This window comes from Nicotiana tabacum, chromosome 22 (assembly GCF_000715075.1).
Source record: "Nicotiana tabacum cultivar K326 chromosome 22, ASM71507v2, whole genome shotgun sequence".
NCBI lineage: Eukaryota > Viridiplantae > Streptophyta > Magnoliopsida > Solanales > Solanaceae > Nicotiana > Nicotiana tabacum.
The window spans coordinates 147420231-147440278 of NC_134101.1; the positions used below are offsets into that span (position 1 = coordinate 147420231).

Consider the following 20048-nt stretch of genomic DNA (forward strand, 5'->3'; position numbering starts at 1 on the left):
CAAAAATAGGAAAACTACCCACATGAGTTAAAGTTCTTTCCCCTTTGCTAGTTTGTCACATATAAATTGATAAAGAACAAAGAATCAGTTCTAGGCCTCAACCTCAGGAAGGACGAGCCCAAATGGAAAAAATCAGTTAGGCCTGTATCGGAAAAACAGGGCCCAAGTCTGGCCATCTCGCATGAGCTAGGTTTGGGCCCATAATTTGCAGCTAGTTGTCCATAAGTGCAGTCACGTTTTATTATTCTGTAAAAGCACTTTAAATCCGGTTTTATAATCAACTAAGGCTATTTACTGCTTTCAATTGATAGAGACAAACACGACAAGAAACTTAGTTGCTATAGGGTATCCTTTAAAAATAACAACGAGATGAGCCTCGATAAAAATAAACAAAACGCAGATGCGGGGCCCTTGTTAAATGTATATTATTGAAGCATTTAGTTTCCAGGACGGGTTGCTTAGCAAATCTCACAACCCTCCTAAAATAACAACACGATAGTCTCTTTAGGATACGCTTTAATAAACCTTACCTTCTTAAACTCGGGTGCACATTTATGTGACCCAAATCCAAATCTCGACAGATTCGAAATGTATTTCTAATCACGGGTACATTGATTGTGACGTGATCCGAGAGGCATATCCATGACGTCGCGAATTCCTTTTAAAAGTAGAACGAGACGAGCCTCGTCAAATAAAAATATACACAGCTGCGGGGCCCTCTAACTGTATATACATTAAAACACTTAGAATTCGGGACAGGCCATTTAGCGAATTTTTCGGCCTTACCCAAAACAACAATACGCTAGTTGCTTTAGGCACGTCTTAATAATTTATTCTCCTTAATTCGGGTGCACATTTATGTGACCCAAATCCAAATCTCAACCGAGTCGAAATATGTCAACAACCATGGGTGCATTGATGTAACGTGGTTCGAGATATGTTTTCACGACGTTGCAATTCTTGATAAAATAACAGTAAATGACAAAAGCGGTTTAAAAGTTAAATTTTGCACATAAGTTCACACTTGTATAAAATCAGATAATCAAGCCGAATATAACAGTTGAGCGACCGTGCTAGAACCATGAAACTCAGGAATGTCTAACACCTTCTCCCGGGTTAACAGAATTCCTTATCCGGATTTCTGGTACGCAGACTGTAATATGGAGTCATTCTTTTCCTCGATTCGGGATTAAAATTGGTGACTTGGGACACCCTAAATCTTCCAAGTGGCGACTCTAAAATAATTAAACCAATCCCGTTTCGATTGTCCTTTAATTGGAAAAACTCCCTTGTACCCCCTCGGGTACGGAAAAAGAAGGTGTGACAGCGGGTACCCATTGTGATGTGAGATATAACTCGAGGGGCTGGTGTTGTTCTATGATATTGCCCGATGGGCAATCCTTTATGTGTTTATATTTCCTAGTTGCCTGTCATTTACCTACTTAATTGTTAAAAAGACATTTCATGAAGTTTAAACTGAAATAAAATGACGTTACATATCTTCACTGATTCACTATTTTTACTGGCTTTTACTGCTTCATTATAGCCTGTAATGTGCCTTACGTGATTTGATATTTCTCAGTCTTTATTTATGATTATTACTCACTGAGTTGGAGTACTCACTTTACTCCCTGCACCCCGTGTTCAGATTCAGGCACTTCAGGTCCCGCTAGTGAGTGTTGATCCTTCCAGCTCAGGCGGATTCAGAAATTCTCTAGGTAGTTGCCGGTGTTCGCAGCCCAGAGCTTCTTCCCTTATCTTAATTTTTCCGTTTTAGCTCTGTATTAGACTATGTAGACTCTTCAGACTTGTATTATATTGATAGATACTCATGACTGGTGACACCCTAATGTCGGGCCATGTTATTTCTGCAAATTGTATTATTCACCGTATTTTGGGATTTTATTATGTTTAATGACTTAATTTTACTACTTTAAATTGCTTAAAATGAATTGGGAATGTGTCAGCTGACCTTGTCTTCACGAGAGGCGCCATCACGATCGGGTCCGGGTTTAGGGTCGTGGCAGGAGCTCTCAACCCTCGCAAGCAGGACCTGCAGCGCCTGAATCTGTACACGAGGTGCAAGGAGTAAAGTGAGTACTCCAACTCAGTGAATAATATTAATAAATGAAGACTGAGAAATAAGAAATCACGTAAGACACATCATAGGCTATAATGAAGTAGTAAAATCCAGTAAAAATAATGAAACAGTGAAATATGCAAAGTCACTTTAGTTCAGTTTAAGCTTTTTAAAATGCCCTTTTTAAATAGTTAAGCAAGTATAAGACAGACAACTAGAAAAGGTAAACGCATAAAGAAACGCCCCTCGGGCACAATACGAATAGAATCAGCCCTTCGGGCAACACATGGAACAATAACCAGCCCCTTGGGCTCTATCTCATATCACAATGGGTACCCGTGCTCACTGGGGGTGTGCAGAATCCTGGAGGGGCCCCTTACGGCCCAAGTGCAATATCAAGCCATCTCGTGGCATACTCACATAGACTCTCGGCCTTATATCAACAAGCCACCTCGTGGCGTACAAATCTCAGGCTCTCGGCCTCACAATCATAATCAGTGTTTCCTCACAACATAGACCCTTGGCCTTACTCAGTCAGAATCTCATAAGCCACTCGGACAAACAGTAAAACATGATTCTTAGCCCAAAATTTTATTTAATATATCATTTTAAGTGTTAAAACAGAGCAAACATGGCTGAGTTATGAAAACAGTAGAATATAGCATGACTGAGTACAAGTGTAAAGTCAAAACAGTGAGGAAATATCAGTAAAAATCCCCTAAGGGTTCAAATAGTTGACACGAGGCCCAAATATGGCATTCAGCCCAAAACATGATGATAGCAAACAATTTTAAGTCAAATACGCGGTAAAACAATCATTCGGGATGAACTAAGTCACAATCTCCAATAGTGCACGACCCCACGCTCGTCATCTAGCATGTTTGTCACCTCAATATAGCACAACGATGTGCAATCCGGGGTTTCATGTCTTGATCATTACTCACCTCAATCTGGTCCGAACTCTAGCCTGCGATGCCTTTGCCGTTCTTTCCGTCAACCATCCGAAATCACCCTGAGCCCCCCGGGACCTCAACTAAAGGCAAAAACAAGTCACATACCACCATTCAAACTTGTACCAATCTTCAAAACACTCAAACAACATCAAATCAACTAAAACACATCTGATTCAAGCCTAAGTTCCCAAAATCTTCCGAATTATGCTTTTGATCAAAAAGCATACTAAACCACATCCAAATGACCTGAAATTTTGGACACACATCCCAAATAACCCAACGGAACTATTGCAACTTCCAGAATTCCATTCCGACCGCTATATCAAAATCTCACCTATCAACCGGAAAACGCTAAAAATCCACTTTAGCCAATTCAAGCCTAAATTTACTCCGGACCTCCAAAACACATTCCGATCATGGTCCTAAGTCCCAAATCACCTCACAAAGCTATCCGAACTATCGAAACTCACATCCAAGCCCTATAACACATACGTCAACATCTGGTTGACTTTTCCAACTTAAACTTCCTCAAAAGAGACTAAGTGTCTCAAACCTTCTCAAGACCTTTCCGAACCCGAGCCAACCAACCTGATCAAACATAGAACTGATAAACAAAGGAATAGGAAGAATAAATGGGGGAAAACAGAGCGGTAACTCATGAGACGACATGCCGAGTCGTCATAGCCGTCAAGGCCTCTGGTTACTAAGTATTTAAATGTAAATCTAATTTGTTGATACTGAAATACTTACATAAAGCAAGAGTTATGAAATGAAATATTCATCGCACCTTATCAAGATATGAAAAGATAAAATATTAGATTGAAGAATTTAGCTTCACAATTATAGAATAAAATAGCAACTTAGTAAACTTTCACTGTTTCTGAAACTCTCCTCCTACTTCCTTACTCTTTTTTTCTTATCTTCAAAGTTTTGTAGAGCAGATATGAATTCTTCACATTAACTGTGACGACCCGGCCAATCGTCTCATGAGTTACCGTTCTGTTTTCCCCATTTCTGTTTCTTTATGCTTTGTTTATCCGCATTTTGTGATATCGGATTGGTCGGATCAAATCCGGAAGGAATTTGGTAAGGTTTGAGACACTTAGTCTCTTTTAAGGAAGTTTGAGTTGGAAAAAGTTAGCCGGATATTGACTTATGTGTTAGAGGGCTCGGATGTGAGTTCTGACAGTTCGATTAACTTCGGGAGGTGATTTTTGACTTAGGAGTATGATCGGAATGGGTTTTGGAGGTTTGGAATAGAATTAGGCTCGAATTGGCGAAGTTGATATTTTTGCAATTTCCGGTTGATAGGCGAGATTTTGATATAGGGGTCGGAATGGAATTCCGAGAGTTGCAGTAGCTTCATTCATTTGGGATGTGTGTGCAAATTGTAGGTTATTTGGACGTGGTTTGATTGGGGTTTTGATCAAAAGCGGATTTCGGAAGATTTTAGAAACTTAGGCTTGAATCCGAGGTGTTTTGGTTGATTTGGTATTGCTTGAAGTGTTTTGATGATTGGAACAAGTTTGAATAAAGTATTGGGTCATGTTGGTTCTTTTGGTTGAGGTCCCGGGGGCCTCAGAATGATTTCAGGTGGTCGTCGGAGAAGTTGAAAGGTTATTGCAGCTGCTGGGATTTTTCTGCTTCTGGTGTTTTCGCACCTGCGGTTTGGGTGAGAAACACTGTTGTACTATTGCCCGAGGGGCTTGTGAGGATTTTTGACTGATTAAGGCCGAGGGCCTATGTTGTGAGGAAACACTAATATTGATTTGAGGCTGAGGGCCTGAGATATGTACGCCACGAGTTGGCTTGATTGATATGAGGCCGAGGGCCTAATTTTGATGACACGAGATGGCTTGTTATTGCACTTGGGCCGTAAGGGGCCCCTCCAGTAGTCTGCATAACCCTAGTGAGCACCGATACCCATTGTGACGTGAGATTGAGCCAGAGGGGCTGTTATTATTCTGAGATGTTGCCCGAGGGGCGGATGTGGTGATACGGTGCCCGAGGGGCGAACTTCTATTTGTTTACTTTACCTTAACTACCTGTCAATTACTTGTTTATTTGTTGAAAGAGGATTTTACTTGAGTTTCCACTGTTTTACTGCTTTTAAATGGTTTTACTGCTTCACTATAGAATGTCTTGTGCCCTATGTGATTTCTTACTTTCAGTCGTTATTTACATTTGTTACTCACTGAGTTGGAGTACTCACTTTACTCCCTGCACCCTGTGTGCAGATTCAGGTGTAGCTAGTTCTACTCCCGAGTGTTGATTCCTCCAGCTTCAGGCGGCCTTTCGGAGATTACGAGGTAGTTGTTGACGTCTGCAACCCCGTATATCTACTCCTTTATCGCTTCTATGTCCTTTTAGATAGTTGTACTAGTTATGGATTTAGCAGAATTGTATTATGACTTGTAGATGCTCATGACTAGTGACACCTTAGTTAGGGCTATGTATGGGTGTTCTTCCACATATTTATGTTATCATTGTTATTTCGGATTTATTTTATCATGTCTAGACCGTTTCTTAAATGCTTACTGTTAATAATTGGAATATGGGAAGTGTCGGCTGACCTTTTCTTCACGAGAGGCGCCATCGCGAACGAGTCTAGGTTAGGGTCGTGACAAGTTGGTATCAGAGCATAGGTTACATAGGTCTCACGAGTCATGAGCAGGTTTAGTAGAGTCTCGTGGATCAGTACGAAGACGTCTGTATTTATCCTCGAGAGGCTGCAGAACCTTTAGGAAAAACTTCATATTCTTGAAATTCTTATCGTGCGAACTTGTTGATCAGAGTACTAAACTTCTGTTATTCTATTCTCTCACAAATAGTGAGGACACACGCTACCGAACAGGGTGGACGACCACCAGTGCCACCAGCTGTGGCCACCAGAGGCCAAGGACGCGGCCGTAGTTGTGGTAGGGGCAGAGCATCTAGAGCAGCATTTGCAAATCCACCAGCTCAAGATCATGTCCCAGTTATGGGCGCTCCTGCAGCACAACTGTGCCCATTGTGATTCTGGGTCTTCAGAAGGCCTTGGCTCAAATCTTATCAGTTTGCACTGGCCAAGCTCAGGCAGTTTCATCCACTACAGGCACATCTACTTCTTAGGCTGGGGGAGGCAATCAGACTCCCGCTGCTCGCACACCTGAGCAGGTCATGCAGGGACTTCAGATGCTGGGGGCACATCCAGCCCAGCCGGTTGCCGTTGCTCAGGACTATGTAGTTCCTGCTATGCTGGATGATGAGCAACGTAGGTTGGAGAGGTTTGGTATACTGCAGCCTCTAACCTTCAGTAGTGCAGAGGGTGAGGATGCCCAGGGTTTCTTAGACAAGTGCTAGAGGATGCTTCGTACAACGGGTATTCTGGAAACCAGCGGGGTCGCTTTCACTACTTACCAGTTTTCTGGAGCTACCTTTACTTGGTGGGAGTCTTTTGAGAGGAGTATACCTGTTGGTGTAGCACCCCTTACCTGGCAGCAGTTCTCCTTTCTCTTTCTGGAGAGTATGTGCCGCAGTCCCGTAGTCCCAGAGAGGAGCTACGTAGGGAGTTTGAGTGGTTGCATCAGGGAGAGATGACTGTGATGCAGTACGAGATGAGGTTCTCCGAGTTACCTCATCATGCTATTTGGATGGTTCCGATAGATAAAGAGAGGATTAGGAGGTTGTTGATGGCCTCGATTATCAGCTTCGTATTCTCATGACCCAAGAAAGGGTGATGGGTGCTACTTTTGAGGAGGTTGTGGATATTTCCCGTGAGATTGAGTCTGTTTGTCGCCAGGAGCGAGAAGAGAGAGAGGCCAAGAGGCCTCAAGGATCTGGTAGTTATAGTGGTACTCCTTTGAGGGGTCAGTTTCAGCACAGAAGAGGCCGTCCATTTAGGCATACTCAGCCTGCTCGCCCAGGTTATCGTGGGGCATCGTCGGGTCATGGTTCTCACAGTTCTCATCAGGGCCAGTCATCACTTAGTGCCCTTTTAACTCAAAGTTCATCCCGGGCTCCATCAGTCCAGGGCTCTTCTATGTAGAGTGCATCTGCTAGTCACTCCGGTGTGAGGGGTTCCCTTTAGTCCCCTTCTCCAGCACCTGGGAGTTATTATAAGTGTGGCAAGATGGGTCACATGTGGAGGTAGTGTCCTCGTCGTGTTGCTAGTTTGTCTCAGTAGAGGGGTCAGTCATCGGCTTCAGCGCCAGTTTCTTCACCGCCACCCGCTCAGCCAGCTAAGGGTGGAGGTTAGTCAGCTAAGGGTCGCCCTAGAGGGGGAGGTCGATCAGGGGGCGATCAGGCCTATTTCTATGCACTCCCAGATAGACCAGATGTTATTACTTCAGATGTTGTCATTATAGGTATTGTTTCAGTCTGCCACAGAAATGCCTCTGTATTATTTGATCCCGGTTCCACCTTTTCTTATGTGTCATCATACTTTGCTCGTTATTTGGGTACGCCCCGTGAGTTTCTTGCTTTATCTATTCATGTATCTACCACAGTGGGCAATACTGTTATTGTAGACCGTGTGTACCGGTCATGTGTGGTGACTTTTGGGGGTCTAGAGACCCGAATGGATCTGTTATTACTGAGTATGGTGGATTTCGATGTAATTTTGGGCATGGATTGGTTATATCCGTGTCGTGTTATTCTTGACTGTCATGCTAAGACAATCACTTTGGCTATATCAGATGTGCCACGGATTGAGTGGGAGGTGTGACTGATTATGTTCTAGTAGAGTGATCTCATTCTTGAAAGCCCAACGTATGGTTGGGAAGGGTTGTCTTTCATATTTAGCGTTTGTGAGAGATGTCGGAGCTAAGGCTCCCAGTATTAATTCTGTCCCAGTTGTGAGGGATTCTCAAGATGTGTTTCCTGTAGACCTGTCGGGCATGCCACCGGACAGGGATATTGATTTTGGTATTGACCTAGTGCCGGGCACTCAGCCCATTTCTATTCAGCCGTATTGTATGGCACCAGGAGAGTTGAAGGAATTAAAAGAATAACTTCAAGAACTACTTGATAAAGGGTTCATTCGGCCTAGTGTGTCACTTTGGGGTGCGCCGGTTCTATTTGTGAAAAAGAAGGATGGCACTATGAGAATGTGCATTGATTATATGCAATTGAACAAAGTAACAATTAAGAACAAGTATCCCTTGCCTCGCATTGATGATTTATTCGACCAGCTTCAGGGAGCGAGGGTGTTCTCCAAGATTGATCTCCGTTCAAGCTATCACCAGTTGAAGATCAGGAATTCGGATATTCTTAAGACGACTTTCAGGACCCGTTATGGTCATTATGAGTTCTTGGTGATGTCTTTTGGGCTGACCAATGTTCCAGCAGCGCTCATGCATTTGATGAACATCGTGCTCCGGCCTTATCTCGATTCATCTGTCATAGTCTTCATTGATGATATTCTAGTATATTCGCGTAGTTAGGAGGAGCACCCAGATCATTTGAGAGTTGTGTTGCAGAGATTGAGAGAGGAGAAGCTTTATGCAAAATTCTCCAAGTGAGAGTTTTAGCTTAGTTCAGTGGCTTTCTTGGGGCACGTGGTGTCCAACGAGGGTATTCAGGTTGATCCGAAGAAGATAAAGGCGGTGTAGAGTTGGCCCAGACCGTCCTCAGCCACAGAGATTCACAACTTTCTTGGTTTGGCGGGTTATTATCGCTGTTTTGTTTAGGGATTCTCATCTATCGCATCGCCCTTGACCAAGTTGACTCAGAAGGGTGCTTCATTTGTATGGTTGGACGAGTATGAGGAGAGCTTTCAGAAGCTCAAGACAGCTTTGACCATAGCTGCAGTGCTAGTTTTGCCATCAGCTTCAGGTTCATATACCTTATATTGTGATGCCTCGAGAGTTGGTATTAGTTGTGTATTGATGCAGGAGGGTAGTTATTGCTTGTGCTTCTCGTCAGTTGAAACCCCATGAGAAGAACTACCTCGTTCATGATTTGGAGTTGGCTGCCATAGTTCACGCATTGAAAATTTGGAGGCATTCCTTGTATGGCGTGTCTTGTGAGATGTTCACTGATCATCGCAATTTTCAGCATTTGTTCAAACAAAAGGATCTTAGTTTGAGGCAGCAGAGATGGTTGGAGTTGCTTAAGGATTATGATATCATAATATTTTACCATCCGGGAAATGCTAATGTGGTGGCCGATGCCTTAAGCCAAAAGACGGTGAGCATAGGGAGTTTGGCATATATTCCAGTTGGGGAGAGACCTCTTGTAGTTGATGTTCAGGCCTTGGCCAATCGATTCGTAAGATTAGATATTTCGGAGCCTAGTTGAGTAATGGCGCGTGTGGTTTCTCGGTCTTCCTTATATGATCGCATCAGAGAGCGCCAATATGATGATCCGCACTTGCTAGTCCTTAGGGATAGAGTTCAGCATGATGATGCTATAGATGTGACCATTGGTGATGATGGGGTGTTGAGGATGCAAGGCCGGATTTGTGTGCTCAATGTGGATGGGCTTTGGGAGTTGATTCTGGAGGAGGCCCATAGCTCGCGGTATTCCATTCATCTGGGTGCCGCGAAAATGTATCAAGATTTGAGGCAGCACTACTAGTGGAGAAAAATGAAGAAAGATATTGTAGGATTTGTAGCTCGGTGTCTCAATTGTCAGCACATGAAATATGAGAATCATAGATTGGGTAGCTTGCTTTAGCGGATAGATATTCTAGAGTGGAAGTGGGAGAGGATCACTATGAACTTTATAGTTGGACTTCCACGGACTTTGAGGAAGTTTGATGCTATTTGGGTGATTTTGGATCGGCTCACCAAGTCCGCGCACTTCATTCCTGTGTGTACTACCTATTCTTCAGAGCGGTTGGTAGAGATCTATATCCGGGAGATTGTTCGTTTGCATGGTGTCCCAGTTTCCATCATTTCGGATATGGGCACTCAGTTTACATCACAGTTTTGGAGGTCTGTACAGTGAGAGTTGGGTACTTAGGTTGAGTTGAGCACAGCTTTTCATCCTCAGACAGACGGGCAGTCCGAGCGCACTATTCAGATATTGAAGGACATGTTGCGTGCTTATGTCATTGATTTAGGAGGGTCATGGGATCATTTTTTACCGCTTGCAGAATTTTCCTATAACAATAGCTACCAGTCGAGTATTCAGATGGCTCCATATGAGGCTTTGTATGGGAGGCGGTGTAGATCTCCAGTTGGTTGGTTCGAGCCCGATGAGGCTAGGCTATTGGGGACAGACTTGGTGCAGGATGTTCTAGAAAAGGTAAAGGTGATTCAGGAGAGGCTTCGTACAACACAATCGAGACAAAAGAGTTATGCTGACAGGAAGGTTCGAGATGTGTCCTACATGGTTGGCGAGAAGGTTCTGTTGAAGGTTTCGCCCATGAAGGGTGTTATGAGATTTGGGAAGAAAGGTAATTTGAGTCCTCGGTTCATTGGGACTTTTGAGGTGCTTCGGAGGATTGGGGAGGTGGCTTATGAGCTTGCTTTGCCACCCATCTTGTCGAGTATGCATCCCGTATTTCATGTTTCTATGCTTCGGAAGTATATTGGGGATTCGTCTCATGTTGTGGATTTCAGCACGGTTCAGTTAGATGATGATTTGACCTATGATGTCGAGCTAGTAGCTATTTTGGGTCTTCAGGTTCGAAAGTTGAGGTCAAAGGATATAGCTTCAGTAAAAGTGCAGTGGAGAGGTCGGCCCGTGGAGGAGGCTACCTGGGAGACCGAGCGGGAGATACGGAGCCGATATCCTCACCTGTTTGAGGCTTCAGGTATGTCTCTTGATTCGTTCGCGGACGAACGTTTGTTTAAGTTGGGGAGGATGTGACGATCCGGCCAGTCGTCTCATGAGTTACCGCTCCATTTTTCCCATTTCTATTTTTTTATGCTTTGTTTATCCGCGTTTTGTGATTTCGGGTTGGTTGGATCGAATCCGGAAGGAATTTGGTAAAGTTTGAGACACTTAGTCTTTTTTAAGGAAGTTTGAGTTGGAAAAAGTCAACGGGATGTTGATTTATGTGTTAAAGGGCTCGAATGTGAGTTCCGATGGTTCGGTTAGCTTCAGGAGGTGATTTGTGACTTAAGAGTGTGATCAGAATGGATTTTGGAGGTTCGGAGTAGAATTAGGCTCAAATTGATGAAGTTGATATTTTGGTAATTTCCGGTTGATAGGCGAGATTTTGATATAGGGGTCGGAATGGAATTCCGAGAGTTGCAATAGCTTCGTCGAGTCATTTGGGATGTGTATGCAAAATATCAGGTTATTCGAACGTGGTTTGGTTGGGTTTTTGATCAAAAGCGGATTTTGGAAGATTTTAGAAACTTAGGCTTGAATCCGAGGTGTTTTGGTTGATTTGGTGTTGTTTGAAGTAATTTGATTATTGGAAGAAGTTTGAATAAGGTATTGGGTCATGTTGGTGCTTTTGGTTGAGGTCCCGGGGGCCTCGGGATGATTTCGGGTGGTCGTCGAAGAAGTTGAAAGATTATTGCAGCTGCTGGGATTTTTCTGCTTCTGGTGTTTTGGCACCTGCGGTTTGGGGACCGCAGGTGCGGCATCGCATGTGCGGAAGGGGAGGCGCAGATGCGGAATGGATAGGTAGAGTCAAGGACCGCAGATACGGTATAGGGACCGCACCTGCGGAGTCGCAGATGCGGTAGAGGGACCGCACCTGCGGAGTCGCAAATGCGGGGAGTTGACTGCAGATGCGGATTTGGCCCTCGTAGAAGCAGAGGAAAGACCGCATATGCGGTACCGCAGAAGCGGCTATTGTGCCGCATATGCGGAACAACTGGGCAGAACATATAAGTTATTTCATTTCGCGAAATTGAGCTATTTCACCATTTTTGACTTCGGCTTGGGAGCTTTTTGGGCGATTTGAAAGAGGGAATTCAAGGAGACTTCGTTGAGGTAAGGAATTTGGACCTAAAACTCGTTCCTATGCTATTATTTCATGGATTAGAGCTAGAAATTATGGAAATCAAAGGTTAAAATTGGGGAAACTAGGGCTTGGGAACTTAGGCCTTTAATTGAGGATTTGGAGGACCATTTGGGGTCGAATTTGAGAACTTTTGATATTTATGAACTCGTGGGGAGATAAAGAATCTATTGATGTAAAAATTACTGAATTTCGAGACATGGGCCCGGGGGTCGTGTTTTAGTAATTTCGGGATTTGTGTCCTTTATTGATTGTTTTTGCTTGGGCTTCGTTCCCTTAGCATATCTTAACGTCCTCGTTCTTTTTTTTAGATAGATTCGACGCGAGAAGGCCGATTCGAGGGGTAAAGGCATCGCGAGCTAGAGATTTAGCCGGTTTGAGATGAGTAATGATTGTAAATAATGTCCTGAGGGTTTGAAACCCTGGATTGCACATCGTAGTGCTATATTGAGGTGAGACACACACTTAATGACGAGTGTGTGGTCGTGCACTATTGGGATTGTGACTTGGTACGTCCCGATTGATGATTTTACCGCGTATTTTGATTGAAATCTATTTGCTATCTTCATTATTTGGGCTGAATGCCATATTTGAGATTCGTGTCAACTACTTGAACCCTTTGGGGATTTTAATTGATATTTCCTCACTGATTTGACTTTATACTTGAACTCAGTCATGTTATTTTTCCACTGCTTTAAAACTCAGTCATGTTTACTCAGTTTTAAGACTTAAAAATGATATATTAAATGATGTTTGGGCTGAGAAACAATGTTGTACTATTGCCCGAGGGGCTTGTGAGGATTTTTGACTGAGTAAGGCCGAGGGCCTATGTTGTGAGGAAACACTAATATTGATTTGAGGCCGAGGGCCTGAAATATGTACACCACGAGGTGGCTTGATTAATATGAGGCCGAGGGCCTAGTTTTGATGCCATGAGATGGCTTGTTATTGCGCTTGGGCCGTAAGGGGCCTTCCAGGAGTCTGCACACCCCCAGTGAGTGCGGGTACCCATTGTGATGTGAGATTGAGCCCGATGGGCTGTTATTGTTCTGAGATGTTGCCCGAGGGGCGGATGTGGTGATACGGTGCCCGAGGGGCGAACTTCTATTTTTTTACTTTACCTTAACTACCTGTCAATTACTTGTTTATTTGTTGAAAGAGGATTTTACTTGACTTTTCACTGTTTTACTGCTTTTAAATGGTTTTACTGCTTCACTATAGAATGCTTTGTGCCCTACGTATTTTCTTACTTTCATTCGTTATTTACATTTGATACTCACTGAGTTGGAGAACTCACTTTACTCTATGCACCCTGTGTGCAGATTCAGGTGTAGCTGGTTCCGCTCCCGAGTGCTGATTCCTCTAGCTTCAGGCGGGTTTTCGGAGATTACGAGGTAGTTGTTGCCGTCCGCAGCCCCGTGTCTCTACTCCTTTATCGCTTCTATTTCCTTTCAGACAGTTGTACTAGTTATGGATTTAGCAGAATTGGATTATGACTTGTAGATGCTCATGACTAGTGACACCCCGGTTAGGGCTATGTATGGGTGTTCTTCCACGTATTTATGTTATCATTGTTATTTCAGATTTATTTTATCATGTCTAGACCGTTTCTTAAATGCTTACTGTTAATAATTGGAAAATGGGAACTGTCGGCTGGCCTTGTCTTCACGAGAGGCGCCATCACGATCGAATTCAGGTTAGGATCGTGACATTAATAGTATAATATTTTTACTTTTTTTGGTATGGTTTTACCAATAAACCACTAATTTACCTAATTCTCTAAGTGTGACACATGTGTAAGAGCTTAAGAGTCACCAAATGTAAATGGGGGTGCTGCCACTTTGGGGTGGGGAAGAAATTTTAAATTTTTATCCAACTTATTAGTTAATTAGGTAATGTCCCGTTACCCGGTAATTAACCAGTTACCCGCATAATTGAGAATTGTCTCAAATTACTTAAAATTCTACTTATTTTTAATACACTTTATACATCTCACTAACATGGTCATGTGGTACCATATAAAATTAATACATACACTATTACTTCTTTAAGATATCCATGTAAAAATACATATATTTTCTCAATTTATAATTTTCTAATCTCATATAAAGAGTAAAATTTTCGTACGCTTAATTCTTAAAATGGTAAAAAGATAACCTTCTTTTCTTGTGAGAACAATAAAGAAAATCTCATAAACTTTCTCATATTATGAGTATAATTTAAAACATATTCGAAATTAGTAATATTAATAATTATATAAAATTATGTTTTTTTCAAACTATTTTTCAAAAATATTCCACTAAAAATGCCATATCAAGTGTGTGTGTGTGTATATATATTATATCGGTGTCAATATTGTTAAACTTACGGGGTGTAACAAATAGTACTCTTAATGTTGTTGGCTATATTCATTCGCATAAACATAAAGCTTAGCCTGTTAGAGCGTTCCCATGCTTTATGGAAAGACTTCTCATCCGCACTGCTCGAATCAGTAATGCCAGCGGGCTTATCATTCAGCAGAGCCAAGTCAAGATCCATCATATGACCTAAGTGGAACTGGACTTGTTCACGCCATTCAGAGAAGTTCAATCCGTTGAACGTAGTAACAGACGAAGCAAGCGAAGGAAAAGGAATAGCTGCAAAATAGATAATACATGCTCACAAATCAATATGGATTCAACAAAACAGTTAAAACATATCGCAATTCTCCTTTGGATAAATACTACGATACACTATCATAATTTAAATGCCATTTTGTCTTTAATAGATAATTAAATATTTTTAACCAAATCTATATGACATCTTTGGACAGATAATATATATTTGATTAAAGAATATTAATTTACCTCATCATATTCATTATTCATGGAATAGTTGATCCACCTTTAGATAAATCCTTAAGTTCTAGCAATAGTGAAATTAATTTATCCATTTATTTTCAATCATTGGCATTTCATTAATTTCATGGATAAAATATAATTTTATGCATGCAAACTTTTCATGAACATACTAGTTTGGCCACTTTGGTGACTAACAAACTATATAAAAATAAATACATACAAATAAACATCAGAAAAGTTTATGCATATGAATACTTTAAACAATCTAGTTTGATCACTTTGGTGACTAACAAACTATATACACATTAATCACATACATAAAATAAACAATAAATAGCTTTATCAACTGATAGTCCAAAACAAATTATTTTATGGCTCAACAATAGATACAATCAGCTTTACGGCTTTTGTGGAAGAACCATGAGTTAAAACCTTATAAGTATCAAATAAACGACATCCTCGAAGGAATTAGTCATTCATGTTGGCCTCAAATTGGACTTCATAATTAATACATAAATTTCAGGTAAAATAAAGAAGTTAAACTTGGCAGAATTGTGTGGGCTTAAGTCAACTTACCGCAGTAGGGCATCTATAAACAACTTTCAAGTTTTTATCATATTTTGCATAATTGCCTCTAAAAACTGTTAAACACTCAAATCTGTTCAACTATATTGAAAATATTCTCAAAAGGCACTTTGAGAATTGAAGCAGTAATAATGTTTCAGCGTTTTCGACGAACAGAAAGCCAACAAGGATGATAAAACATTTAAAGACATGATTTCGTAATTGTCGAATGCACACGCAATTTTTAAACAACAACTAATTCATAAATATTGTTCTTTTCAACGAAGGTTATCAGTTCAACTAATCCATGCTCATGATACCACATATAAACATAAACTTAATTCATACCAGGATCTTAAACACGATAATCTTACACAAAATCGTTACAGAAAACATATACACAAAATCGTTACAGAAAACATATCTGAATCGTAAGCCATCATTGTGAAGCGGAAGCGTTAATTCAAAATTGGTTTCTCGCCCCTTGTCTTAACTTTACGTTACCGCCGCTTTAGTGATGGAAGAAAGAAATAAAATACGGTAACCCTAATAAGTGGGGAGATACCAATTTATAGAGATTCTTATTTAATCTGGTACGTCCATCAAGTAACCGATCGACGAATGAGATTTGCTCATTAATTAAATATTAATTATGAGCCTTCAACTTATTGGGCCACAAATAAGTTAACGTAAGAAAATCTTACACTATCATGTCATGTTACAAAAAAAGAAGATAAAGGAAGATGTTTCAATTTTGATAAGGAAAGTCCCCAGCATGATTGTATTGAATACTGAGCGGATCGTTCTCTTTCATTATAAACTATAAAGGGTATAGGTCAAAACAGTATAGAGTTAATCAATTTGGATGAGGACATCTTACAAGACGAAAAGGCTTGAAAATTATTTAACTTGACAAATATTTTAACATGTAACAACAGTAGCAACAGATTCAATCCAATCAAAGTCCATAGCCACTTTTGGACAAGGGAGCTCCTTCAATTTCATGAACTAACTGAAGCCTTGAGTTGTCAAATTTCTCTCCATCACCCCACAGTGCATACGCCTCCTCTCCATGTACTGCATTATCTCCTTCACTTACCTCTTCTTCTGTCATCCTCAGAGGAACCACCATCCTAATTAATAAGCAAATCACACTAGTGCTTATCACATTCCAAACGAAAACAAATCCAATGCCTATCAATTGTACCCATAATTGCCTGACCCCTGCACGTGATCTCCCACTTTGGATGCCATAAGCAAGGCCTATATACTTTGGCCAATCATCAACCATGTAGAAGATGCGACTGAGTCTTGGATTTGCCAATACACCAGCAAGAATCGCGCCTAAGGTTCCTGCTACCGCATGTGTGTGGAACACTGCCATGGTGTCGTCTACTTGTTTTAGTAACCACATTTTCTTGTGTAGGAACATCATACTGAACCATGGAATGCATCCGGACATTAACCCCATTAGTATTGCTGCCCAACCTTGCACCACCCCTGTTGAATTTTCATGTTAGAATTCTTTAATCATTTACCACCACACATTGGCCCACAGTTTTTTTCTCATGGTCCAAGGCTATAGGTATCAACACTGGTGTTCTGTTTAGGCAGATCAAGAATATAAGCAGTGAGTGCATATGCATCCGATGTCTCAAGCTTGGACTAAACGTATGCCTACTGAAAGTTCTTTAAAAACTTTAAAAATAGGTAGTATGTGATATTAAGATGTGCACTCGCTGCCTTAAAATTCTAAATTTAACCCTCTTATAGGTGAGACCTGAGGTTCTACAGGAAGAAAAGCTAGCATTTGGTAGATGATTTATATCTTAAAGCCTTAGTTTAGTTACCTGCTGCAGGAGTAATGCAAACTAAGCCAGTGATCATCCCTTGGGTAGCGCCAATGACAGAAGGCTTTTCATAAAAGAGAATGTCTAACATTAGCCAAGTGAGCAAGCTCGCAGCAGCACAGACATGCGTGTTCAGGACGGCTAAGGATGCATCAAGACTAGCAACATATGGATCGCCGCCATTGAATCCTGTCCATCCCATCCATAGAATGCCAGCACCAGCCAACATTAACAATATGTTATTTGGTGGGAACCTCTCCCTGTCTCTTGGCGCCCTTGGTCCAACCTACATCCATATTTTCTATATCCTTTAGAATCTCATTGTATCTAGAGAGTTATTAGGCATCTAATTTATCCATAACAAACATAAAAGAATCTAAGAAATTTGATGCTGTTATGTAGAGTGTTAGGCACACGATTTAATGGAAGTAAACAAATAAAATGGAACAAAGAAATATATTGCTGCTAAATTGCCCTAAACTCTTTCTATTATACAAGAGTTTAAATGAAACTGAAAGAAAAATAAATATGATAAGACAGAACAATGTTTTATTTGACTTCCAAGTTTTAACAGAAATTTCTTATTGACCAGCTACAATAGTTACACATGTATAAAAGCAACTAAAAGGATTAAAAAATTTGTTGATAAATGATTCCAAATTTGTTGACTATTTACTTGTGGAATCCTGAGCTATAATCTGGTTTGATCTTATAGTCCAAATAACGCTCCAAATGCCTATAAATAGAAGTTTCTTATGTATCTTTGCTCGTAGAAATTGTGACATCTCGAGTGAGATACATACCCAATAAGCTGCAGTGAAACCAGCAACACCAGAAGAAAGGTGAATAACAAAACCTCCGGAATAGTCAATAACTCCCATTCGGAACAACCAACCTTGAGGGCACCAAATACTAAAAGCACCAACTGTATAAGAAAAAGTAAGCCAAAGAGGAACGAACAGCATCCATGCAATAAAATTCATCCGTCCGAGCAAGGCACCGGCTATTAGAATCAAAGTGATGGCTGCAAACACAAACTGAAAATAAACCATCGAAGCATTTGGATACTTGCCGATAAATGCTTGACTCATTAGGAACTTCTGGTCCAAGGCATGAATATCTGGTTTTCCAAGAAACGGAACTAATGTGTCACCAAAGGCTAATTGATAACCCCATCCAACCCAACAAACAAGGACTGCTGCAAAAGCGTAAAGGGCCATCAAAGCCGAGTTGAGAGCCCATTTCTTCTTGACGATGCTACCATAAAGGATGACAAGACCTGGTATTGAGACATTAATATAATTAGATAATCAAAAGTGTGCTCTTTCTAACTGTTTATACTTTCAGATGAAATAGTCATACAATTCAACATGATATCAGAGCTATTCACGTGTCTCAACACGTTCAGACATGTGGGTCTGATTCTTTCTCATGGACCAATTAAACACGTGGAAACTTTTTTGTGCTTTTTTAGTGGAAATGAGATATAAACCCAGGACTTCTACTTACTCTATATCGAGAATGTTTTGTGACATGAGTATATCATGTAACAATATTATCTATAATAAGAGTCCTAATACCTGGAACACTTTGAAGGCCGACGAGAGTGGCTGAAGTCAATTGCCAAGCGTTATCAGCTTTGTTCATCCATGGGGGATTTGCATCATCTGGTTGGAGGTTTCTAGGCAAGTATGCCATTATTATTAGTTGTAGATTTCAGAATACCGATATATAAAAAAAAAGGGGTGCATAAATTCAGTGCTCAAAAATCACACAGAAAATAGATGAGAATATGCGCTATATGAATCTTGAATGTAGGATTCTTTAGATTACAGGCGGAGAATTTAAGCGCTAGAGTTTAAAAGAAAGTGCGAAAGAGGATTGACGTACGCAGCTTTGGTCGATACTTCCCAACTGTAGGAAATTCTGAGTTAACTAAGATACAAATATATATATATATATATTGCTACTACTTGATTTGCATTAAAAATGCCATTAATTTGGCTCTTAGCTTGACTTACATCATCAACTTTATCTTCTTTCATGCAGCAGGTGATATCATGCATGCCAAGAAGTTGAAGGACAAGTGAACAATTTGAGCAAAATCAACAAAAATTGCTTCTACTCGAAATCTATGCTTCCATTTTGCCAACAACTTTTGAACTGTGTTTACCCTAAAAGTCGAGTAACAATTAAATTTGTAATGTGGTTTTAAGGATACGTGATTTCACTTAATACCAATTGATTGATTTAGAGATAAGTTATGGGAATTGACAAGAATATAAAACAAACCAATGCTTGGACAATGCCCTCGAGCTGATGAACCCTCGAAAGTAATGAAGTAAGAACACTTAAAGAGTATTAAGTTGATGAGTAGAAGAAAGAAATATTATATTGCCTTGATATTCGTGAATATTAGATGTTTACAAATGATGGGGACCCCTCTTTATATACTAAAGGAATTCTAATTGTGGTATAATTCTAATTACGAAAGTAAATCCCATGATTGATATAAATAACCGCCCTTGATTTGATCCGTTCTGAGATTTTCGCCGTGATCTCCGACCGGTTACGGATATTTCACCTTTTCGTTATTGCGTTCCGCTCGAAGATGATCATATCTGGTCTCGATCGTCGGGGACCTCGATCTCGATGGGGACCTCGATCTTCGAACTCGGTACCTTGTTTTCGTGCTCAGGCCTAATCCATTACGAGGCTAACCCTCGATGCAGTTCTCTAATCTCGAAATAATGGCATTTGCCCGTATACAGATAGTCCCCACGTTTCTTGGAGTATAATGAGAAGAAACAAACAGAGTCTTCGATTTTGTACATTGAGCAATTACGACGTCACCCC

At 40.9% G+C, this 20048-nt stretch overlaps 1 protein-coding gene across 1 annotated transcript; it reads right to left on the bottom strand.

The window, feature by feature from the left end:
* Positions 1-16091: 16091 nt before the first annotated feature.
* LOC107793124 (ammonium transporter 2 member 5-like) lies at positions 16092-19080 on the bottom strand. The gene is made up of 4 exons (XM_016615406.2): positions 18773-19080; positions 17996-18471; positions 17193-17478; positions 16092-16842 (listed from the first exon to the last, which is right to left on the bottom strand). The coding sequence occupies exons 1-4, from the start codon at positions 18888-18890 to the stop codon at positions 16301-16303; spliced, it is 1422 nt and encodes a 473-aa protein (XP_016470892.1). The 5' UTR covers positions 18891-19080; the 3' UTR covers positions 16092-16300.
* Between the last annotated feature and the right edge of the window lie 968 nt (positions 19081-20048).